General features: G+C 43.5%; 2 protein-coding genes across 7 annotated transcripts in view; one reads left to right on the top strand and one right to left on the bottom strand.

Annotated features, from left to right (window-relative positions):
- Nucleotides 1-697: 697 nt before the first annotated feature.
- On the bottom strand, nucleotides 698-7,974 carry LOC109869361 (protein RCC2 homolog). 2 transcript variants are annotated; one of them, XM_020459448.2, is made up of 11 exons: nucleotides 7,824-7,974; nucleotides 6,490-6,710; nucleotides 6,217-6,310; nucleotides 5,903-6,046; nucleotides 4,382-4,602; nucleotides 4,150-4,264; nucleotides 3,806-3,972; nucleotides 2,670-2,850; nucleotides 2,203-2,381; nucleotides 1,977-2,054; nucleotides 698-1,866 (listed from the first exon to the last, which is right to left on the bottom strand). In XM_020459448.2, exons 2-11 carry the CDS (start codon nucleotides 6,694-6,696, stop codon nucleotides 1,762-1,764), a joined length of 1,491 nt encoding a protein of 496 aa, XP_020315037.1. In that variant the 5' UTR covers nucleotides 6,697-6,710; nucleotides 7,824-7,974; the 3' UTR covers nucleotides 698-1,761. The 2 variants fall into 2 exon arrangements, with proteins under 2 accessions (XP_020315037.1, XP_020315038.1); XM_020459449.2 differs by lacking the exon at nucleotides 7,824-7,974 and adding an exon at nucleotides 7,496-7,674.
- Nucleotides 7,975-9,210: 1,236 nt separating this feature from the next.
- Nucleotides 9,211-24,629, top strand: part of LOC109869360 (rho guanine nucleotide exchange factor 10-like protein) — a 36,718-nt gene continuing 21,299 nt past the window's right edge. The window contains exons 1-8 of one of the 5 annotated variants that reach the window (XM_031803646.1): nucleotides 9,211-9,732; nucleotides 12,641-12,695; nucleotides 15,838-16,119; nucleotides 16,290-16,317; nucleotides 17,052-17,116; nucleotides 17,335-17,400; nucleotides 19,688-19,987; nucleotides 20,072-20,211. In XM_031803646.1, the coding sequence (XP_031659506.1) occupies nucleotides 12,668-12,695; nucleotides 15,838-16,119; nucleotides 16,290-16,317; nucleotides 17,052-17,116; nucleotides 17,335-17,400; nucleotides 19,688-19,987; nucleotides 20,072-20,211 (909 nt within the window). In that variant the 5' untranslated portion in view covers nucleotides 9,211-9,732; nucleotides 12,641-12,667. Of the gene's footprint in view, nucleotides 9,733-12,640; nucleotides 12,696-15,837; nucleotides 16,120-16,289; nucleotides 16,318-17,051; nucleotides 17,117-17,334; nucleotides 17,401-18,425; nucleotides 18,574-19,687; nucleotides 19,988-20,071; nucleotides 20,212-24,629 lie in introns of those variants that run through there. The other 4 variants (XM_020459447.2, XM_031803647.1, XM_031803648.1 and 1 more) reach the window with 4 other exon arrangements.

Raw genomic sequence — 24,629 nt, 5'->3', positions numbered from 1 at the left:
TGCCAAGTGTTGGGCCACCGTAATAGCTTCAAAGCACCCGTGGCATAGATTCTACAAGTGTCTGGAACTAGATTGGCGGGATGCAACACCATTCTTCTGAGACATTCCATCATTTGGTGGAGGTGAAAAACACTAAGGCACTTTCATCTGACTGATACAGCCATGGCATATGGTTTAAATCGATTTCATGCTCATCAAACCAGTCTGACCGCTTGTGGATGGGAGCATAGCCATCGTAGCCAAAATAAATTATACATGACCAAGCATGATGATGTTAATTGCTTAATTAACACAGGAACCACACCTGTGTGGCAGCACTTGCTTTTAGTGTACTTTAGATCCCTCATTTACTCAAGTTTCCATTATTTTGGTAGTTACCTGTACATCATGAATCTTTAGTATTTGGCAACTCGGAACCTGTGTAAGGTGTGATGTTCATTAGTAAATGGGGAAATGTGATTTTGGCAGCAAAGCCTGGTAAGATGAATTAGAATAGTGACACCAAATGAAGTAGTGGACATAGCCATCAGTATGTACAAAACTGGCCTAGCAACTGCAAAATACAGTGGCTGATTGGTTATCAAATGTACTCACACCAACAGTAGTGATGACAAGATTTACTGAGACTAGCAGTAGCTAGCATTCCCTCCCCACTTGAAGTGGTGTGGCAGGAGGCAAAAAAACAGACTAAAGAAAAAACCAATTTACATAAACCTTTATTACCATTTCCATGAAAAAGTTTCAAGATATGAGTCTTCTGACCCAGACAAACTATTTGTTGCAATATAGGTAGACTAAAAAATGAAAAGAAAACCCATCTTGATTTAAAACCAGAATATCCACTCATTGCATACATACTTAGTTGACCATTTGCACTAAAACAAGCGTAAGACTCAAGTCCTCACGACCCACATTTCTGCTGGTTTTCATTGCCAAGAGTGCAGTGACCACACCTGGTTTCCCAGGCTAAAAAGAGTCACTGAAAAAAAAGGCAAGAATAACAAGCAGACTGGCATGAGGGACAGTTACGCATCCTCAACACCAACATTTAATCATACAAATGAAGAGACATAAAACCAAGGAATGTAACAGAAGTCAATGGCTGGAGAGCATCAACTTGGTGGCACATCTCAGATCCTGATTATGCTCTGACAGTGCACACCGATCAACCAGACACAAACAGTAACACTGCCATGGACTTCTTGAACAAAGTTTAAACTAAATTTTGCTATTGGTCTTTGGGAACAAATAACAAATGCATTCACTCCATACCCCGAAAGACTTTCAAAAGGCACAGATATGGAGTGTTGGTCTTGAATTGATCCCTCGCTTGGAAATTAAAATCAGCCCGAAGAGGACTTTGATGTAGCACCCATTATTGTGAGGGAGACGAGGGCATTGATCAGTTCACAACTGAAGAATAAAAAGAGACAACGTGAAAATAGAGAATGCTTCAGTGGACTTGCATGGGGAATGAAAGGGGAGTATGAGTAGTAGAGATCCTCTCTCCAGCTGTAGATGTCTGACTGTTGTGAGGTCAGGGCGAATTCTGTCCAGAGTGGATTTGTTTCAGTTTTTGCAGCGCATTTTCTCTGAATTAACCTCAGAATATATGTAGGCCCGACTTGTTTTTCAAGGCGTATGCATACATACTCATGAGAGCCCACCCTCCCCAGCCATCCATCATGACAGTTGACCTAGAGGGCCTCTGAAGTGAAAGCAAAAAAACAAAAAACAGTGAGGTGGCTGGAGGATACCATATTAGAGTGTGCGTGGGTTGTACTCTGGCAGCTTCTTGAGCTTCTCTTGTTCCTGTGGAGTGTCCTGTCTGGCGATGACCAGGGAGTGTGCATATCCCATCACCACCTGCAACCACACCACAGTGAGAATGGGCCCAAACTAGTGAACACACAAATGCAGTTCCCATCTACAGAATGCATCATTGTGTTTATTCAGTCGCTGTTGCCGCTCCATACCTGTTCAGCGTAAACTCCATCCAGGCTCTTAACCTCCTGAGCAGTAGTGGAGGACTTGGCCTTGTTGTCACCGTAACCCTGTAACAAACACACATCATAATAGGTGGAAAACCTGGAACACATGCGCCAATTCAGCAGTCTTTTATGAGCACACCAGCACCTCGGTATGTTTCTAAAATGGTGTGAGAAATGTGTTTTATACATACAATTAAATATTACGTCTTACCAGCTCGCCAAAGGTAGGGGAGGGTCCCCAACTGATGGTGCTGTCGTCTGCAGCGATAACGATACTGCTTTTCCCGCAGGCCAGACTGCGGACCTTCCAACCACACAGGTCCTGTACAGCCTTGGGGTACATGGTAGATTCCCGCGAGGTATTTGTGACCCCCCAGAAAAACAGCCCCCCTGCACACAGAAGGTAATTAGCATAGCTTCCTTATTAAAAACACCAGCATCCTAGTCAAGAGTTTCCAAATCGCGTAATGGCTAAGGCGTTAGACTGACAGATGCTAGGTTCAAATCCTGGTTAGTGTACCCTTTGAAATCACCACAATATACATCAGGTACTTAGGGAAGTAACAGTCTTATGGGTATAGCGGTATTATATTGAGAATAGGGTTAAAAAAACATTTTTAAATTTTTTTATCTATTCATGACTCAACATTCAAAGGAGTTACGCATTGTGTCCCATACCCATTTCATTGACAGCGAAGGAGCACTGGTAGCCAGTGTAGATTTGGGATGCCCCACGCCCGGGGAAGTCAAAGAGCTTCACCAGTCTGGGCACCATCTCGTCCTTCTGCTCTGTGTGACCCAGCCGCCCATAGCCACCAAAGCCCCAGGAAAACACCCGCTTCTGGGAATCCAATATCAGCTGGACACACACACAAAGTTTACACACTGACCCGAGTTAGCCTCGTGCAAACAAAACATGGTAGAAAAAAAAGGTATTTGTGAATTAACCAGAGCCATTGACAGTGAAAACACATTGAGTAGAGTATCGCTTTCAATGCAGGCTGGTACCAAATGTTCAGACCAGCTTAGCTCCTTTTCGGACCCAGATTTAAGGATCAGAATGCAAAGGTCTCCATCTGCAGGTTCATTAACTATGAAGGGAATACTCGACATTCAGAATTTATGCAAAAGCAGAGAGTAGGCTCAGTTGGAAGAGCATGGCGCTCAGTTGGTAGAGCATGGCGCTTGCAACATCAGGGTTGTGGGTTCCATGGGGGACCAGCAAAAAAAATGTATGCACTCACTGTTATGTATATCTGGATAAGAACATCAGCTAACTGGGGGGTGGGGGGGACAACTAATGTAAATCAACATTTTGGCTAAACGCACATTTCTGTCTGATGGGGGTAATTGTGGCATTAGGGATCAAAGCCTGTATTGATAGTGTTTCAAAGCAGCAACTCCCCCCTACAGACTAGGGAGATGCGAAGGTCGAGAGCCATGAGTCCTCCAAAACACGACCATGTCGAGCCGCTCTGCTTCTTGACACACTGCTCGCTTAACCAGGAAGCCAGCCGCACCAATGTGTCGGAGGAAACACAGTCTAGCTGGCGACCAAAGTCAGCTTGCAGGCGTCCAGCCCGCAACAATGAGTCGCTATAGCACGATGGGAGAAGGAAATCCTGGCTGGGAGAAGGAACACCCCCCCCAACCCAGACGACGCTGGGCCAAACGTATCTCCCGGTCACAGCTGGCTGACACAGCCTGCGATCGAACCCGGATCTAAGTGCCTTAGACTGCTGCACTACTCGGGAGGCCCTCAGCATTCCTTCTCTAAGACAATGAATACAGGACCTGGTCTTTTCTCTCCTCACCGTGTGATTGCCGCCGCAGGCGACATCTCGGACTACCACGTTGGGTACGGGCGTCACCTGGCCATCCTTACTCTTCTCGATGAAGATGGTCACGCGACGTGCAATGGTCTCACAGTCGAACTCAATGCGCTGGGCACGGGCAATGAACTTTCCATCAGAGTTGTGTCCTATGACCCAAAACAAGGTAAAAATAAGTGCTACGTCAGTGTTTGATTTGGAATGATTTTTGACTGGGTCACTGTGCTGCCATTTAACTCTTCAAAGAACAACTTTGAAGAAGATATGTGTATATTTTTTTTATTTTATTTATTAAATCGGTCCAGTACTATTAGTTAAAACCATACCTAGCTGGCCATACTCTGGGCATCCGAACGAGTAAAGGTTCCCTTTGCAGTCCACCACCATGCTGAACTCTGCCCCACATGCCACCTTGACCAAGGGCTGCCCGTTGTACTGGATCTGAGAGGGGCAAGGAGAAGATTCAATAAACACAGGCTCATTAAGTGGCCATATTAGACCTATAATAAAGCAGCAACAATAATGAGGCATATTAATAGGGAAGTTTATGTTGCTTACCGGGGCTGGACTAAGGACTGCATCAGTTTGGTTCCCCTGGCCCAGCTGACCCAGTTTGTTCTCGCCAAACGAGTAGGCGGTGCCACCCTCAGTCAATGCCAGGGTGTGGTTGCGTCCACAGGCTGCAGCCACCACCACCTCGTCTGCGAGGGCCTCAATCAGCTTTGGGGCCTCCAGGCGCTTAGTGTCCCCGTGACCCAGCTGACCCTTTTCATTTCGACCTAAGAGGCAGGAGGTCGTCAACATGGACCTTTCCTCCTGGACTCAAACCAGCTAGATTGATTGCATCTGAGATATACAGTGCACTCAGGCCCCTTGACTTCTGCCACATCTACAGCCTTATTCTAACATGGACTACATTACATTTTTAACCAATCTTCACACAATACCCCATAAAGACCAAGCGAAAACAGGACTAGAAATGTTTGCAAATGTATTAAAAATAAAACAGAAATACCTATTTACATAAGTATTCAGACCCTTTGCTTTGAGAGTTGAAATTGATCTCAGGTGCATCCTGTTTCCATTGATCATCCTTGAGATGTTTCTACAACGTGATTGGAGTCCACCTGTGGTAAATTCAATTGATTGGACATGATTTGAAAAGACACACCTCTCTATATAAGGTCCCACAGTTGACCGTTGCACACCAGAACAAAAACCATGCCATTAGGTTGAAGGAATTGTCTGTAGCGCTGCGAGACAGGATTGTGTCGAGGTACAGATCTGAGGAAGGATACCAAAACATTTCTGCAGCATTGAAGGTCCCCAAGAACACAGGGGCCTCCATTCTTAATTAAAAATAAGTTTGGAACTACCTAGACTCTTCCTAGAGCTGGCCGCCCAGCCAAACTGAGCAATCAAGGGGAAAGGGTCTTGGTCAGGGAGATGACCGAGAACCTGATGGTCAGGTTCCTCTGTGGAGATGGAGGAACCATCCAGAAGGACAACCATCTGCATCAGTCAACCAATCTGGCCTTTAAAGGTAGAGTGGCCAGACGGAAGCCACTACTCGGTAAAAAGGCACATGACAGCCAGCTTGGAGTTTGCCAAAAGGCACCTAAAGACTCAGACCATGAAACCAAGACAATGCAGGAGTGGCTCAGCCAGAGCCCAGACTTGAACCCGATTGAACATCTCTGGAGAGACCTGAAAATAGCTGTGCAGCGACACTCCCCATCCAACCTGACAGAGCTTGAGAGGACCTGCTGATAAGAATGGGAGAAACTCCCCAAATACAGGTGTGCCAAGCTTATAGCCTGTAATTGCTGTCAAAGGTGCTTCAACAAAGTACAGAGTGAAGGGTCTGAATACTTATGCAAATGTTATCTTTATTTGTAATACATTTGCAACCTATTCTAAAAACACTTTTGCTTTGCCATTATGGTGTGTGTGTGTAGGAGTTGAAAAACAATTAACCATTTTATAAAAGGCTGTAACAATGTGAAAAGTCAAGGGGTCTGAATACAGTGCATTTGGAAAGTATATAAACTACAATCTATTAAAGTACAACATTCCTACCCCAGCTCCAGAGCTTGCCCTCTGTGGTGATGAGGAGGCTGTGGGCGGCACAGGGCCCAGACACCACACTGCTGACCTGCACGTCATTCAGGCAGCCGTAACGGTGAGGACCCCACAGGTTCTGGCCTAGGTTCCTGAAGGCCGCTGCGAGACCACACACACACACAACAAGTGACTTCAATACTGCAGTCAATTAGGATGATTGCTTGAATAAACTTCCAAAGCAGGTAGCACCAGTGCTATTGAGGGATAGCTTTGAGTCTGGAGCCTTGCATTATGCAATGTTTTCATTACAGGACTTGGCAGGGTTATACCTTGTGCTTTCGGAACCTCTTTTCTTCCAATGAGATCCCAGTTGGTGGCCCCGAAAATGAGCAGTTGACCTTTGACTTTAGGTAAGTCAAGTTTCTATGAAAATGACAGATCAGTGTTTAAGATCAGTGGGTCTTTTTTACTCTGCATAAGCACTCCTTATTCATTTGACTAATAACATATCTAGTCATGTTAACCACAATTCTATAGTCACAAACCCCTCTTTTGGTGAGCTGGACGTTTTGATTTTACCTCCTGCAGGTCAGGAAACTTACTATTTTTTCTTTAATGTCGTCAGGCACAGTGACTGGTTGAAGGCCTGACTTTGCAGCAGGCTTGCCAGGTTTCTTTGTGTTCTCCTGCTCTTCATAATCATCAAATTCATCATCACTGCTGAACTCCCTTTCCTTCTTTTTGCCTCCTGCCCTCTTCCTCTTGATCCCACCATTTCCAGAGACTTCAGTTACCTTCTTGCGTGGCATGTTTGTGATGGTATCTGGGGTGGGGGGGGACATGCATTGTGAAAACAGACATGTATTGTGATATCAATGGAGCGGCAGGTAGCCTAGCGGTTGAAGCGTTGGACTTGTAACTGAAAGGTTGTTAGATTGAATCCCCGAGCTGACAAGGTAAAAATCTGTCGTTCTGCCCCTGAACAAGACAGTTAACACATTTTCAAAGACGGCTGAGGAACAGTGGGTTAACTGACTTTCCTAGTTAAATATTTTAAAAATCAATACCGAAATCAAACTCTTGCTACGCTGAACTGATGACATAGCAATTTGCAATGCGTTTGAACTTGAGGAAGACATGTAAACAAACAGTCAAAGAAAACTAAGCATATACGTAAACTTAACATTAAAAGACTAAGTTCAAGTATATAAGCCAAAGCCACCAATGCTAGCAACGATTAGCCATAGCGGCTCGCGGGTTAGCTAGCATTCCTGTCCGTATTTCTTTGTTGTCTACGTGCTAGCATAATCAGTGGCTACTAGATAGTTGCTCAAAAAAATGGCCCGTTAGCAAACATAACACTAGCTAACGTCAGTTAGCTACGGGAAATGACAAATAGCCACACAATGACGGTTTACTGGACTTTGTTAAATGAGTTAGCAAGCCAACGGTGCTAGCTGAGTAGCTAGCTAGCGTAATCTAGCAATCGATTTCTAAACTAAAACAAACATTGGGTAACGTTAGCTAACTAGTTGCAATACTCCCGATTAAAATACTTTCTCCCCCCCAACTGTAAAAGTTGAAGGTGAGAAGAAAATTTAGCTAAACCTTTTGGCTTCAGATAATCTTCCTTCTAACGTTAATTCGGTGACTAACGTTACTGTAATTAACAAGCTTGCAAGAGGGATTTCCTAATTCTGCGGCTGTCGTGCATCTGTCCGTCTTCCACGTCTTTGATTGATTTTAAACAATAGAATCTTAGTCTCCGGCGCTATGAAACCACGTGGGTACTGCCTTACATTGGTTAAATTCTAGTTAGTCGGATAATGCAAAAAGCCATAACTTGTGAAATACTTACAACTTTACCTTTTGTATATTAGCTGCTGCATGTGATTAAAGTTGTAAAATATAGCTAGCTATATGTTTCAATGCTTACCTGGGATTCGTTGTGGATGTCTGGCCTATAGGTCTTTTGATTGATGGTCTTTTATCGTTATGAGTCCTCCCTCCTTTTCGTCTGTCTTCTTTGTTAAAATGTAAATATGTGCAGAGACGTGACATACCGGTCGGTACTACAAAACACATGGGACTTAGAAAATGTAAAGAAAACTACAACCCATTAAGCTACCAAAGTATTATGTCGCCCTCTTGTGGCGGGGGTGTGAATACAATCCATGAGTGTAACATGTTTTACAAATGCAAATTGTATATTATTATTATTTTTTGTATTTGATTTTAAATATAATCTTTATTTAACTAGGCAAGTCAGTTAACAACACATTCTTATTTGCAATGACGACCTATCCCGGCCAAACACGGACAACGCTGGGCCAATTGTGCACTGCCCTATGGGATTCCCAATCACGGCCGGATGTGATACAGCCTGGATTCGAACCAGGGACTGTAGTGACGCCTGAGATGCGGTGCCTTAGATCGCTGGGCCACTCGGGACCCCTCTATATAAGATAGAGCCACAGATAAAAGGGGACTTAGTTAAAACAATTATTTGCCAGAGCTAATTGCTCAATGTCAGTGAATTACATACTTTTTAACTGTTCATTTCAACAGCCTGACCCTGCCACTTTGTTTGGTAAATTTAGGGATGGGGTTTGGGAAATGTCACCACTGAAATTCAGAAGGACTGAAAGTCCATGAGCTGGCATGATCTTTTGAAACACATTTGGAGCTATACATTGTAGACAATGTATAAAACAAAATAGGGCAATATAACCTTAGATTTTTATAATAGGGTAAGTTTAGTGACAACAGTATAATGAGTTAATACATTGTGCCTGTGTAACTTAGTAAAGGCCTATAGGTGTCAGTCTTGCCTCTGACATCTGACAATTTTCGAGTTTGATTTCCAGTTGAATCAAATTGTATTTGTCACATACCGAATACAACAGGTGTAGTAGACCTGGCCGTGAAATGCTTATTTTACTAGCCCATAATTAACAAACCATGCAGTTCAAGAAAGAGTTAAGACATTTTTTACTAAATAAACTAAAGTAAAACATAATAAAAACGAACACAAAATAACAATAAAGAGACTATATACAAGTGGTACCTGTACTGAGTCAATGTGCTGGGGTACAGGTTAGTCGAGGTAATTTGTACATGCCCCGGGTAGGCGGGGTTTGCTCATTTTAGACAATACCACTGGTCCTTAGGAAAAATCTCCACTCACGTGGGGCACCGGGCCATGCAAAACGAACTCAACCATTGCTCTCCAGGGAGGGTTGTAAAGATGTCCTCTGTACAGTCTACTCTCACACAGCAGGGTTAGCCCTGAGCTTCTGGCTGTAACCAAACAAGGCTGTCACTAGTTGCTGCCCCTACACTAGGATTAGGAAACTCTCCTCTCTCTATGCTTTAGCGCTCAACCGCCCTCCCTTTTCCTCCCTCTTCTCCCGCAGTGCGTTAACCAGCACATCCCTACACGAGAGGCATAAATGCGCTCAACACCCCACCAGCCAATCAAGAGCCGGTTAACGCACTGCGGGGAGAGAGGGAGCGAGAGCACTAAGCATAGAGAGAGGAGTTTCCTGATCCTAGTGTGGGAACAGCAACTAGTGACAGCCTTTGTTTGGTAAGAGCCAGAAGCTCAGAGCTAACCCTGTTTTATGAGAGTGGACCGTACAGAGGACATCTATAACCCTCCCTTGATTTAGCTTCAAGGGAAGGGGCTTGGTCATCAAGTCAAGTGAGGGTATTAGGGATGGTGCAGACTCGACAAACCGGCTTCGTTGTTAACACTTGGGGGTGTGCAGAGGAGAGTCCTTGGGATTAAGGGCTGGAGGAAGGCTTTCGGCTGGCTGGTGGTAATCTTTACAGAGAACAAGGAGGTGAGATCTCATTGTTTTTGGATGTCCATTACACTCCGTTTCTCTGCATCATCACATTGCAACAAAGCCTGGACCCCACTATGGAGGATGGGGAGGTGTGTGTGTTTGGGAGTGACCTCCAGATTTCAGGAGAGTGACCTGGTGTACTTGAAAAGCTTACAGAGCAACCCATTTTGAGGAGAAGTGCATTCTGAAAAGATTGTAGATAACAAATTCTGCAATACTGCACAGGGTATTTAAATGCCTGAGGTTGACTCTTTTTGACTGCTCGAGAGAGAGAGAGGTGTAAGTATCTTCTAAAATATCCAGTGGTTTTACCTAGGGAGATAAGTCTAGATGTAATGACATAAAGTACAACAGTTTCATATATTATTTTTGTCTTTGGATGGGATGACATGGTAAACTTTAGTTTGCAGCACCTGCTATAAGAACAGCTATTACCTTTATTGATGCATGTGGTCTGTCACATGCTCTCGTAAAGTCTGGGAAATGTCATGTGTGGGCATATTTTGTTGCAATGTTATGTGGTGCATTTTGAAATGTAATACTCACTTGCTGGTCATAAAATTATGCAGATTAATTTTCATTCCCACAGTATTGTCTGACTCTTATGTTTGATCAAGCAGAACTGACTATTGCATAGTAATCCAATCTCTTGTCCCTGACTAAATACATTAACCACCCTTATTACTTTAAATACCAACACAACTAATCTGCTAGTTGAATATAGTTATAGATATCAATATTAAAAGTGACACATGTATGAACTATTAAAACTTCAGTGTTGCCGCTGTAACACATGTTGTCAGTAGTTTTTACATGCTTTCTTGCTACAGTGGGGCAGTGATGTTTGCGACATACATCCCAGAAACCGGGATAGAGGTTTCGATTGAGTAATGTCCTTGGTGTGGGAGTATGGAGTCAGTCACTGACTGGGGTTCCCTTCAGCCAAACAATCCATGCGCTGTTCTCTGTTCTCAGACTGACTGTAGATCAGAGGTTTCTCTCCGTTGGGGTCTATTCATAAGACCGCTCCATCTATGGGCGTCCTTCTCCCCATAGCCTTGTGAATTATTCATCAAAGTTGCATCCCAAATGGCACCCTATTATCTATATAGTGCACTACTTTTGACCATAGCCCTGGGGGCCTATGGTCTCTGGTCAAAAGTAGTGCACTATATAGGCAATGATATTTCATTTGGGACACAGGCCAGGAATGACCCTCCCTGGAGTGTGAGAGCTAGAAGTTCAATACGCCCCCTCGAACAGCACGCTGCTACCACCTTCATTTATCAGAGTGTTTGCATTCAGCTACAGCCGCTAGTTGTTTTGATAAGTGTTCTTTGAATGAAGACCTTTGACCACAGTGTGGGTGTGTCTTTAGAATTAAAAGGTCCACCGAGTTGGGAGCCATTTTGATTTGTTAATCATTAATGAGGAGCATTTATGATCTTTCATGCCTGAGATGATAGTCATCCTGTGTTATGATGTGTTTATAGTTTCTGCCTGCCTTGCCCAGATCACAGTTGAGTGAAGTCAGTCTGTACTGCATGTCTGGATCTGCCACACACATCTGAAGAATGTAACACACGCAGGTAGCCTATGGCAGAACAGTCAACTGTGAGCATGCAAGGAACTGTCGCAAGGTATATGTGTGTGTTTGTACTGTACATATAAATTCACCGGACAGTTTATTAGGTACATCCGCCCGTTCACAAAACTGGATCACTCCTACAGACGTGGCTTGTTATATAAAGCAGGCAGACAGGCATCAAGGCATTCAGTTACTGTTCGATTGAATGTTAGAATGGGCTAAACGAGTGACCATAGCGACTTTGAGTCGGGTATGATTGCCGGACCCAGTATCTCAGAAATGGAAGCCCTCCTGGGCTTTTCACGCACAACAGTGTCTAGGGTTTACCGGGAATGGTGCTACAAACAAAAACATCCAGTCAGCACCAGTCCCGTGGGCAAAAACAGCTTGTAAATGAGAGAGGTCGAAGGAGAATGGCAAAAATCGTGCAAGCTAACAGGCGGGCCACAAACAGACAAGTAACAGTGCAGTACAACAGTGGTGTGCAGAACGGCATCTCGGAACGCACAACTCGTCGGTCCTTGTCACGGTTGGGCTATTGCAGCAGACGACAACACTGGGTTCCACTCCTATCAGCTAAAACCTAGAAGTTACTGGCTCTAGTGGGCACGCGATCACCAACACTGGACAACTGAAGAGTGGAAAAACATTGCCTGGAACATGACAGCAAGTTCAGTTTACTTGACTGGCCTGCGCAGTCCCCAGACCTCAACCCAATAGAGCATCTTCACTGCATGAATGTACCGCTGTCCAATCTGCAGCATCTGCGTGATGCCATCGCGTCAGCATGGACCACCATCCCTGTGGAATTTTTCCAATACCCTGTAGCATGCCCCAAATAATTCCGGCTGTTCTGGAGGCAAAGGGCGCTCCGACCCGGTACTAGATGGGTGTACCTAATAAACTGTCTGGTCAGTCTAGTCTTCACAGGCTGTCTTCCTAAGTGTAGGTTTGAGGTTGAGAGAGGTGAAGTGTCAACTATTACAGACCATTTGAGTGAGTTGTTCAGAGTTTCGTCACCATGAAATGCAGCAATATGTTTTCATGGAGTTATTTAGTGGATAGTTAGCCCTGGAAAAGTATGTTACCATAAGTCACTGATGTAACATTTATGGATATTTATAAGAAAAACAAACTTTTATGCTGATACTTTCAAAAAGGTCATTATGAAACGGACCCAAAAATCCAATAGACCCAAAAGTCCAATGGCCTAAAAAAATCTATATTGGAGCAAATCTGATATTGACATTTTGTCACATCGTATCAGGTTAAAGAATGTACTCAGTGATTCATTGGGTTGGTTTGTTTTTACAGAGGCTGATGTGACCACAGAGTACACCAATGGCTTCTTCACCCCCTCCAACCTCAGGTGAGTTTCTACTTTCGTCAGTATCGTTATGTGCTGTAGATTTCTGCCTTACAAAGAGGAGATTTAGGTCAAATCTTATTTAAAACGGTCATAAATAAACAAGAGTTATGGGGACTATTCTGTAACAACTTCCCATTTATATACAATTACAAAGCGATTAGTACTATGTAACAGAGGCGGGTGGTAGGTGGTTCAGGTTGTAGTAATGTACATACTGTATGTCCATGTGTGATAAAGGATTTGTGAATCTATTTGGGCTTCCTCAAGCAGAAGTTCCATCTGAGAAGCATTCCTTACAAACCCTATTTGGTAACAATGTGGAGACAAACATTGACTTGTGAGTTTTACCATTAAATTAGGTCAGCAGCCACACAGTGACATAGCAGTGGCAGCAGCAGTACTAGTGTTACGTGCTACCTGAGGAATCTGTACACTCAAACATAAACAAGGAACCTGTCCCAGACAAATAGAGTGCAGTGCTGATAACATCCTGGCAGCTAACAGGCTCCAGTCTGGAGCTACTTAATCCCTTCATGGCTAGGGGATGGCTAGGGGAGGGCTAGGGGATGGCTAGGGGAGGGCTAGGGGAAAAGGTGAGAGCTCCCGGCATGGGGTCTTAGCCTACTGACCATATGCTGCGTCAGAAGAACTCCTGCTGCCACCCGGGCCATATGTCTCACCCTCCACATGAATCCACCTGCAGAGAATAGGAGTATGGGCAGTTAACATGCACTAGCCAGAGCAATATTAGGCCCCTGACATGAAATGCTTCTCTTTTAGGTAGGTTCATTGCTCCTATATTTTTTTTTGTGGCATGAAAGAGGATGGCCGAATAACTTTTTAGACAGGGTAAGGTTTAATGGAGCAGAATAACAGTGCGTGGCGAGTCAGTTAGCCACTGTCATCTACAGGGCCGAGAGTCCTGGGATGTATATGTCTAAGTTGATTGATCCCAGGCAAGTCAGCAAGGTGATGTTATTCCTGCTTGATTCTGACTGTCAGGCAGATCCAGGCATAGGCTACACTCCTTAAAATGAAATGCTACCATATGTTAAGGTTTAGTCCTGCCCAGCGACTGTTTTCCTTATTAGACTTGGCACCACAATGACCTATAATCCGCCAGACCTATAGCGGCTAGACAAGTGGTACTCGAATACAATTTGAAACACAAACCGCCAAGCCGCACTGCTTCTTGACACAATGCTCGCTTAACCCGGAAGCCAGCCGCACCAATGTGTCAGAGGAAACACCGTACACCTGGCGACCGTGTCAGCGTGCATTGCGCCAGGCCCGCCACGAGTCGCTAGAGTGCGATAGGACAAGGACAACCTCTAAATAACACTCTGAATTTCAGGTAGGATGGAACTTTTGGCTCACATCATGACATTCTAATGTGATCTGATTTATAATAGACCAATTACTTTTTCATCTGTGTAAGGGGGTGGGCTCTAAGCCATCCTTTCAGCCAGTCAGGGCTGTGTAAATATCTTCAAATTTGTTTCATTACACCCACACGATCAGACTGAGCATTTCAAGGACCAAACAAGGCGCAGGGAAATTATGAAAATATGAGTTATTTTCATTAAACACATGATTTAAAAAATAAAATGACAGACTGCCGGGAGGCTTAAGAAGTAAAATGTTTTTGGTGTTTATTTTGGTCGGGATCCGCGGTCCATTTTGACCCTGTTCTGGGTCTGGATGCAAACTGCAGTGGCGCAGTCTGCCTATTGAGTATGGCTGGACTAGACCATTGTGTTTAATGTGGTAGTCACCTACCCTGTTCCTGGAGAGCTACAGTACCAGGTGTACAGGCTTTTGTTCCAACCCAGCATTAAAATATAACACAGTATATAAATCACCAACAGTGCATTCGGAAAGTATTCAGACCGTTTCAGACTGTTACGTTACAGCCTTATTCTTAAATGGATAAAAAAAATTGTCATCAATCTACAGACAATACTTCATAATGACAAAGTAAAAACAGGTTTTAGAATTTTTTGCAAAGTTATTACAAATAAACTGAAATACCTTATTTACATAAGAATTCAGACCCTTTGCTATGAGACTCAAAATTGAACTCAGGTGCATCCTGTTTCCAATGATCATCCTTGATGTTTCTACAACTTGATTGGAGTCCACCTGTGGTAAATTCAACTGATTGGACATGATTTGGAAAGGCACACACCTGTCTACACAGACCATGAGATACAGAGATCCTTGATGACAACCTGTTCCAGAGCGCTAAGGAACTCGGACTGGGGCGAAGGTTCACCTTCCAACAGGATTGTTTAGTTTGCCGGGTGGCCAGCTGTATGAAGAGTCTTAGTGGTTCCAAACTTCTTTCATTTAATAATGATGGAGGCCACTGTGTTCTTGGGGACCTTTAATGCTGCAGACATTTTTTTTTGGTACCCTCCCCAGATCTGTGCCTCGACACAATCCTGTCTCGGAGCTCTATGGACAATTCCTTCGACCTCTCGGCTTGATTTTGTCTCTGGCATGCACTGTTAACTGTTGGACCTTATATAGACAGATCTTTGCCTTTCCAAATCATGTCCAATCAATTGAATTTACCACAGGTGGACTCCAATCAAGTTGTAGAAACATCTCAAGGATGATCAATGGAAACAGGATGCACCTAAGCTCAATTTCGAGTCTCATAGCAAAGAGTCTGAATACTTATGTAAGGAAGGTGTTTCTGTTTTTTATTTGTAATAAATTTGCAAAAATGTCTAAATACCTGTTTTCACTTTGTCGTTATGGGGTAGATTGATGAGATATTGTATTTATTTAATCAATCTTGGTGTAAGGCTGTAACGTAACACAATGTGGAAAAAGGGAAACGGTCTGAATACTTTCAGAATGCACTGTATACTGTAAATGCTGTTGCAGACCTCAATCCTCACAATACTTTGCCTTAGTGTGAGAATACCTCATTTAGACATACAGTATTTGTTGAGAGAAAAGGCTGATCAGTAACAAATGCGCTGGTAGTCAATAGTACACTGACAACATATGAGATCACTGCAGTGTTTTGGAAATAATGTGGTGTCTCCGGAATGATTGACGATGCATTGTGTAATTGTAATTTGTAACAGCACGTCTCATTTTGTTTAACTTTCTCCCCTCATGTTTCCAGTGCCTATGTCCAACATGGCCTCTAAGATGGAGGAGGAAGAGGAAGGTATGAAGTTTGACTTTGACAACAGTGACGAAGAGTGCAGTACGACACCAGCGAACTCTGTCTCTACCATGGCCAAGGGCTTTGAAGCCACTGTGATGGCGGGGCTTGCATCAAAAAGGAACACAATGGGCCCTAGTTCTGCCCAAGACCCAACAGTAAAGCCAAGGCTCAATGGATGGCCGTCTGCTGGAAAGGAGGACCAGAGCATGCACTCACTCCCTCATTCCAATAGCTCAGGTGAGTCTGTCTCAGCATGGTCATGGTCCCATTGGATCTCATTCATAATTGCTTGGGTGAGCTCTGCCATGCTATCATAGATAAGCTTGTAGAATGAGACTGCTATTGACTGCATTGTTTTTTATCTAGGTAATAACTTAGTCTAAACGTGAATGTTTTGTTTTCCACAGAGATGGCTGGAAGAAGGTCTCCTGAGGGGTAGGATATTTACCTTTTTATATCTATAATGACTTATGATTAAACTGTATAGACGAAACCCATTCATATATTTATTCAAACACCTTATCTGTAATATCATCACAATTTCTTCCCAAACTTTGTTTCAATTGGGTGAGAGCAGAAGTTAAACAGTAGCAGATGTTCTCATAAGTTACTAGAGATCATTAACTCTGAGGAGAATCTAGTCACTTTTACTGCTCAGTGTCACAAACACTATTGATCAACTTAGCTATACAATGTTATACAGTACACCACAATGTCCACTGTAATGTTGTTACACACCACAATGTCCACTTTAATGTTGTTACACACCACAATGTCCACTGTAATGTTGTTACACACCACAATGTCCACTGTATTGGGGCTCCCGAATGGTGCAGCGGTTTAAGGCACTGCATCTCACTGCTACAGGCGTCACTACAGACCCTGGTTAGATTCCAGGCTGTATCACAACCGGCCTTGATTTGGAGTCCCATAGGGCGGCGCACAATTGGCCCAGCGTCTGTGACAGGGTTTGGCCAGGGTAGGCCGTCATTGTAAATAAGAATTTGTTCTTAACCGACTTGCCTAGTAAAATAAAAATAAATGAATACATTAATTGTCATCTGTGACATCAATTACTGCTCAAATGTCATCTCCCCTTAATTAACCACGCATGGCAGCAGTGTCACTCCCAGATTTTTTGATGCCCATATTTGTTGTCAATGTTTCAGCCGCTCTGAGCTGGGACTGTCAGGAGACACAGAGGGCTCTGGGAGAAGAAATAGCATTTATGAAGGTAAGGGACACTCTTGAACGCTTTGTTCAAATTGTAGGCCCAAGGCCCACTGTACATGTTACTTCTGAGTGTAATCATATTATACAGTACATCTGACATTTCCTTGTTGTTTTATAGTCTATTGAGACAACTTTCCCTGGTAATTTGACTTTGTGTGATACAATGCCATAAGCCAGTACACATTGTAATGTTCGCCCCTTTGTCAATGCCATCTCCAGCAGGATCTATGAATGAGTGCTACTACACCCCTATCTTAAAGGCTGACCACATAGACACTCAGACAGGTCTGTGACCCTGTTTCAGCAGGGCTGTGGTGTCACACATTGTGTACTTCCCTACTTTTACAATCATACTGAGTCACAAGTAGCACGATCACTGTACTTGTACACAGCCAATCTGTAAATAGCACACCCAACTACCTCATCCCCATATTATTACTTACCCTCTTGCTCTTTTGCACCCCAGTATCTCTACTTGCCCATCATCATCTGCACATATATCACTCCAGTATTAATGCTAAATTGTAATTATTTCATCTCTATGGCCTATTTATTGCCTACCTCCCTACTCTTCTACATTTGCACACACTGTACATAGATTTTTCTATTGTGTTATTTACTGTATGTTTGTTTATGTGTAACTCTGTGTTGTTTGTGTCGCACTGCTTTGCTTTATCCTGGCCAGTTCGCAGTTGTCAATGAGAACTTGTTCTCAACTGGCCTACCTGGTTAAATAAAGGTGAAACAAAAAATAAAAATGTGACATCAGCACTGCATGGGGCACCAGCCCAGAATCACACTTAACCAATCAGATCCTTATCCATCCAATGGAAATGGATGGCTTATCAATCAATTGCAGACAAATCTAGGCTGTATTAATCAAGTACAGAGTAATCATTGCTCTAAAACAGAGACATCTATTTGAGTATAATAGTACATGATAGGCTACAAATCCCTGTATATGCAGTCCCTCTCTCTCATAGGCAGTCTCTCTCTCTCTCATAGGCAGTCTCTCTCTCTCTCTCATAGGCAGTCTCTCTCTCTCTCATAGGCAGTCTCTCTCTCTCTCATAGGCAGTCTCTCTCTCTCTCATAGGCAGTCTCTCTCTCTCATAGGCAGTCTCTCTCTCTCATAGGCAGTCTCTCTCTCTCATAGGCAGAGTCTCTCCGCTTTGTGTGTGCGTACGCATGTTTATGAGAGATCTGTTGCATGTGTGATTTCTCCCACGCGTGGGTGCGTGCATGCGTGTGTGTGTGTGTGTGTGTGTGTGTGTGTGTGTGTGTGTGTGTATATATATATATATATGAGATATCCGGATTCCACTTATGTGTGATCTCAGGGGTGTGTGTCCTCACAGCAGTGTGTGCATTATTTGTTCAGTTCAGGCACCGTATGGAGCCACCTCAGCCAAGGAGTGGTTCAGTGTGGTCTCAGAGCTCACTCTGCGACTGCATAAAGGTATATTAAACACCAGACTAGTCTAGTTTAGCCACCCTGTACGTGACCCACAGTCTAAGCTCCTCTAGTATAAGGCACCTGTCACTATTAGGGTTTCAAAATTCTGTGAACTTTCAATAAATACCCTGAATCATCCAACCATGATTTCTGGAAAAGCAGGGAATTTATTGAAAGTTCCTGGAATTTTGCAACCCTAGTCAGTATCACCTCAACCTCAATCCTACCCAGCGTAGCAAAATCCTACCCAATGAAGCCCTAGTAAAATTCATTTTGAAATATTGGGAATTTGTCTTTCTTGGTCATGCTTTTTATTTCTTTAGATATCCCTAGTTATACAGGTAAGTGTGGGTTAAAGTTAGAAAATAGACATTGCACTGTGCAAACCTCATTATTGGATATTAAATATATTACACCCCTTGGCAAACTGAATACTCCCTAATATAAATACAAAACATGTGCTGTAGAGCTAGATATACAACTGGACTTCTTACAGGGGCCAGAGATCTGTCACTTTACAATTCAGCCACCTTCACCTCTGTAATGGATGTGTATTTATTGACCAGGACATGAATCCTATTCTTCATCGATAGGGCATACTTTTCCACGCTGAGAGGGCCATAGCTAATTCGCCCCACGCTAGTCAGGCTCGTAGGGATGGTTGAGATTTTCAGAGACTCCTGTCTCTAATGCTCTTGGTGCCCGGCAGAAATGCCTGTGAGATACAGCTGCCTTCGGTCACCCTGCAGATTCCTGCCAGCATAAACACTTTCCCTCAGACGCCTCGCTTTGGTACGTGACGTCCTCGATGATGATGATGATGTGCCATGACTGCATACTCTTCAGAAAGTGGCCCACGATACCCATTGCAGAGGAAAATCCAGTGGGATTGTACACCAGATTAACTTGCCTCTGCTCTGTCTCTTCTAGTGACCTTGCTTTGGTAATCTTGTAGTAACCTTGAGCGTAGTCTATTGGCCTACTACCCACCATTTTAGTCTGGTTACTTTGCTATTTACTATGTTTACGGCAAAATAAACCTGGGACTGGAATTAGTGCCCAATTGAGCCTTTTAGCCAATTATCTAAGGTTGGAATGGTGCACTTCTCTCTTCCAGGGAAACCTCCCCCTATTCTTGATGTAGGAGGTCCAGGTGATGCAGCAAGTCCTGAAAATGAAAATGTGTCTAGTCCAGAGGGCCTGCAAAGTCCAGATGGTCTGGCCTGCACAGACAGCCCACCCAGCCCCACCAGTCCCGATAACGTCATGACTGATCCAACCCTCCGCCATGACATGACCAACTCGACCAGCCCTGATGACATCATCATGACTAGTCCAGAGGCCATCTTTAGGTCCAGTCGTCCAGAGGTCATCTATGATGACGTGCCCTGTGAGAGCCTTCTCTCTCCTCTGGAAGGTGGGGACTCTGATACAGTGGTGTGTGTTTGTGCATGGATGCATGTTTGTGTGTGTGTGATTAATGTCTCCCCTGTTGTGTCAGATGACATCTACGAGGACGTCCAGAGGCCAGAAAGCCATCATGGCACCAACAACGGCTGGAGCGACAGTGAGTTTGAGAGTTATGATGAGCAGTCAGACAGCGAGACCAAAATACCCACTGTTGCCCGAAGCAGTAGTAAGGTAAGCCTCCTGTCTTGTATACTCCACTCTGCTGCTTTTGCAATGTCTATATTATTTGTTGCTCAGACCTTTTTGCTCAATACTTGCTACAATTATTTAATGACACCCAATGATGTCAGTTGAATCAATGTAGGCATTGTCTGATGCTATGTCGGCTCGCATACACTGAGCTCCAAAAGTGTTGGGACGGTGACACTTTTTTTGCTGTTTTGCCTCTATACTCCAGTGCTTTGAATTTGAAATGATACAATGACTGAGGTTAAAGTACAGACTGTCAGCTTTAATTTGAAGGTATTTCCATCCATACCAGGTGAATAGTTTAGAAACTACAGCACTTTTTGTACACAGTCCACCGATTTAGTTTTTTATGGTACCAAAAAGATTGGTACAAATTCACGTATGTTTATATTAAGGTTGTCAAAAGTTTAGTATTTGCTCCCATATTCCTAGCATGCAATGATTACATCAAGCTTGTGACTCTCTACGAACTGTTGAATGCGTTTGTTTTGGTTGTGTTTAAGATTATTTTGTGCCAAATAGACAATAATGGTAAATAATGTATTATGTAATTTTGGAGTCCCATTTATGTTAAATGAGAATAGAATATGCCCAAATACATACCCCCAAGACATGCTAACCTCTTGCAATTACAATAACAGGGAGAGGTTAGCAATTTATATCATACCCCCAACACATGCTAACCTCTCACCATTACAATAACAGGGGAGGTTAGCATTTTATATCATACCCCCAACACAGGCTAACCTCTCACCATTACAATAACAGGGGAGGTTAGCATTTTATATCATACCCCCAACACAGGCTAACCTCTCACCATTACAATAACAGGGGAGGTTAGCATTTTATATCATACCCCCAACACAGGCTAACCTCTCACCATTACAATAACAGGGGAGGTTAGCATTTTATATCATACCCCCAACACAGGCTAACCTCTCACCATTACAATAACAGGGGAGGTTAGCATTTTATATCATACCCCCAACACAGGCTAACCTCTCACCATTACAATAACAGGCGAGGTTAGCATTTTATATCATACCCCCAACACAGGCTAACCTCTCACCATTACAATAACAGGCGAGGTTAGCATTTTATATCATACCCCCAACACAGGCTAACCTCTCACCATTACAATAACAGGCGAGGTTAGCATTTTATATCATACCCCCAACACAGGCTAACCTCTCACCATTACAATAACAGGCGAGGTTAGCATTTTATATCATACCCCCAACACAGGCTAACCTCTCACCATTACAATAACAGGCGAGGTTAGCATTTTATATCATACCCCCAACACAGGCTAACCTCTCACCATTACAATAACAGGCGAGGTTAGCATTTTATATCATACCCCCAACACAGGCTAACCTCTCACCATTACAATAACAGGCGAGGTTAGCATTTTATATCATACCCCCAACACAGGCTAACCTCTCACCATTACAATAACAGGCGAGGTTAGCATTTTATATCATACCCCCAACACAGGCTAACCTCTCACCATTACAATAACAGGCGAGGTTAGCATTTTATATCATACCCCCAACACAGGCTAACCTCTCACCATTACAATAACAGGCGAGGTTAGCATTTTATATCATACCCCCAACACAGGCTAACCTCTCACCATTACAATAACAGGCGAGGTTAGCATTTTATATCATACCCCCAACACAGGCTAACCTCTCACCATTACAATAACAGGCGAGGTTAGCATTTTATATCATACCCCCAACACAGGCTAACCTCTCACCATTACAATAACAGGCGAGGTTAGCATTTTATATCATACCCCCAACACAGGCTAACCTCTCACCATTACAATAACAGGCGAGGTTAGCATTTTATATCATACCCCCAACACAGGCTAACCTCTCACCATTACAATAACAGGCGAGGTTAGCATTTTATATCATACCCCCAACACAGGCTAACCTCTCACCATTACAATAACAGGCGAGGTTAGCATTTTATATCATACCCCCAACACAGGCTAACCTCTCACCATTACAATAACAGGCGAGGTTAGCATTTTATATCATACCCCCAACACAGGCTAACCTCTCACCATTACAATAACAGGCGAGGTTAGCATTTTATATCATACCCCCAACACAGGCTAACCTCTCACCATTACAATAACAGGCGAGGTTAGCATTTTATATCATACCCCCAACACAGGCTAACCTCTCACCATTACAATAACAGGCGAGGTTAGCATTTTATATCATACCCCCAACACAGGCTAACCTCTCACCATTACAATAACAGGCGAGGTTAGCATTTTATATCATACCCCCAACACAGGCTAACCTCTCACCATTACAATAACAGGCGAGGTTAGCATTTTATATCATACCCCCAACACAGGCTAACCTCTCACCATTACAATAACAGGCGAGGTTAGCATTTTATATCATACCCCCAACACAGGCTAACCTCTCACCATTACAATAACAGGCGAGGTTAGCATTTTATATCATACCCCCAACACAGGCTAACCTCTCACCATTACAATAACAGGCGAGGTTAGCATTTTATATCATACCCCCAACACAGGCTAACCTCTCACCATTACAATAACAGGCGAGGTTAGCATTTTATATCATACCCCCAACACAGGCTAACCTCTCACCATTACAATAACAGGCGAGGTTAGCATTTTATATCATACCCCCAACACAGGCTAACCTCTCACCATTACAATAACAGGCGAGGTTAGCATTTTATATCATACCCCCAACACAGGCTAACCTCTCACCATTACAATAACAGGCGAGGTTAGCATTTTATATCATACCCCCAACACAGGCTAACCTCTCACCATTACAATAACAGGCGAGGTTAGCATTTTATATCATACCCCCAACACAGGCTAACCTCTCACCATTACAATAACAGGCGAGGTTAGCATTTTATATCATACCCCCAACACAGGCTAACCTCTCACCATTACAATAACAGGCGAGGTTAGCATTTTATATCATACCCCCAACACAGGCTAACCTCTCACCATTACAATAACAGGCGAGGTTAGCATTTTATATCATACCCCCAACACAGGCTAACCTCTCACCATTACAATAACAGGCGAGGTTAGCATTTTATATCATACCCCCAACACAGGCTAACCTCTCACCATTACAATAACAGGCGAGGTTAGCATTTTATATCATACCCCCAACACAGGCTAACCTCTCACCATTACAATAACAGGCGAGGTTAGCATTTTATATCATACCCCCAACACAGGCTAACCTCTCACCATTACAATAACAGGCGAGGTTAGCATTTTATATCATACCCCCAACACAGGCTAACCTCTCACCATTACAATAACAGGCGAGGTTAGCATTTTATATCATACCCCCAACACAGGCTAACCTCTCACCATTACAATAACAGGCGAGGTTAGCATTTTATATCATACCCCCAACACAGGCTAACCTCTCACCATTACAATAACAGGCGAGGTTAGCATTTTATATCATACCCCCAACACAGGCTAACCTCTCACCATTACAATAACAGGCGAGGTTAGCATTTTATATCATACCCCCAACACAGGCTAACCTCTCACCATTACAATAACAGGCGAGGTTAGCATTTTATATCATACCCCCAACACAGGCTAACCTCTCACCATTACAATAACAGGCGAGGTTAGCATTTTATATCATACCCCCAACACAGGCTAACCTCTCACCATTACAATAACAGGCGAGGTTAGCATTTTATATCATACCCCCAACACAGGCTAACCTCTCACCATTACAATAACAGGCGAGGTTAGCATTTTATATCATACCCCCAACACAGGCTAACCTCTCACCATTACAATAACAGGCGAGGTTAGCATTTTATATCATACCCCCAACACAGGCTAACCTCTCACCATTACAATAACAGGCGAGGTTAGCATTTTATATCATACCCCCAACACAGGCTAACCTCTCACCATTACAATAACAGGCGAGGTTAGCATTTTATATCATACCCCCAACACAGGCTAACCTCTCACCATTACAATAACAGGCGAGGTTAGCATTTTATATCATACCCCCAACACAGGCTAACCTCTCACCATTACAATAACAGGCGAGGTTAGCATTTTATATCATACCCCCAACACAGGCTAACCTCTCACCATTACAATAACAGGCGAGGTTAGCATTTTATATCATACCCCCAACACAGGCTAACCTCTCACCATTACAATAACAGGCGAGGTTAGCATTTTATATCATACCCCCAACACAGGCTAACCTCTCACCATTACAATAACAGGCGAGGTTAGCATTTTATATCATACCCCCAACACAGGCTAACCTCTCACCATTACAATAACAGGCGAGGTTAGCATTTTATATCATACCCCCAACACAGGCTAA

Source organism: Oncorhynchus kisutch, linkage group LG24 (assembly GCF_002021735.2).
Source record: "Oncorhynchus kisutch isolate 150728-3 linkage group LG24, Okis_V2, whole genome shotgun sequence".
Taxonomy (NCBI): Eukaryota; Metazoa; Chordata; class Actinopteri; order Salmoniformes; family Salmonidae; genus Oncorhynchus; species Oncorhynchus kisutch.
Note: the sequence above shows the minus strand (reverse complement) of the source record. Positions and strands in the feature narration are given on the sequence as shown.

What these genes read in the sequence shown, in the direction of transcription:
- LOC109869361 (XM_020459448.2), bottom strand. Translation starts at nt 6,696, where the DNA reads ATGCCACGCAAGAAGGTAACTGAAGTCTCTGGAAATGGTGGGATCAAG. An exon ending in AGAGGTTCCGAAAGCACAAG is followed by an intron (nt 6,047 to 6,216) that starts GTATAACCCTGC and finishes GTGGTCTCGCAG; the next exon opens with CGGCCTTCAGGAACCTAGGC. An exon ending in GGGCAAGCTCTGGAGCTGGG is followed by an intron (nt 4,603 to 5,902) that starts GTAGGAATGTTG and finishes CCTGCCTCTTAG; the next exon opens with GTCGAAATGAAAAGGGTCAG.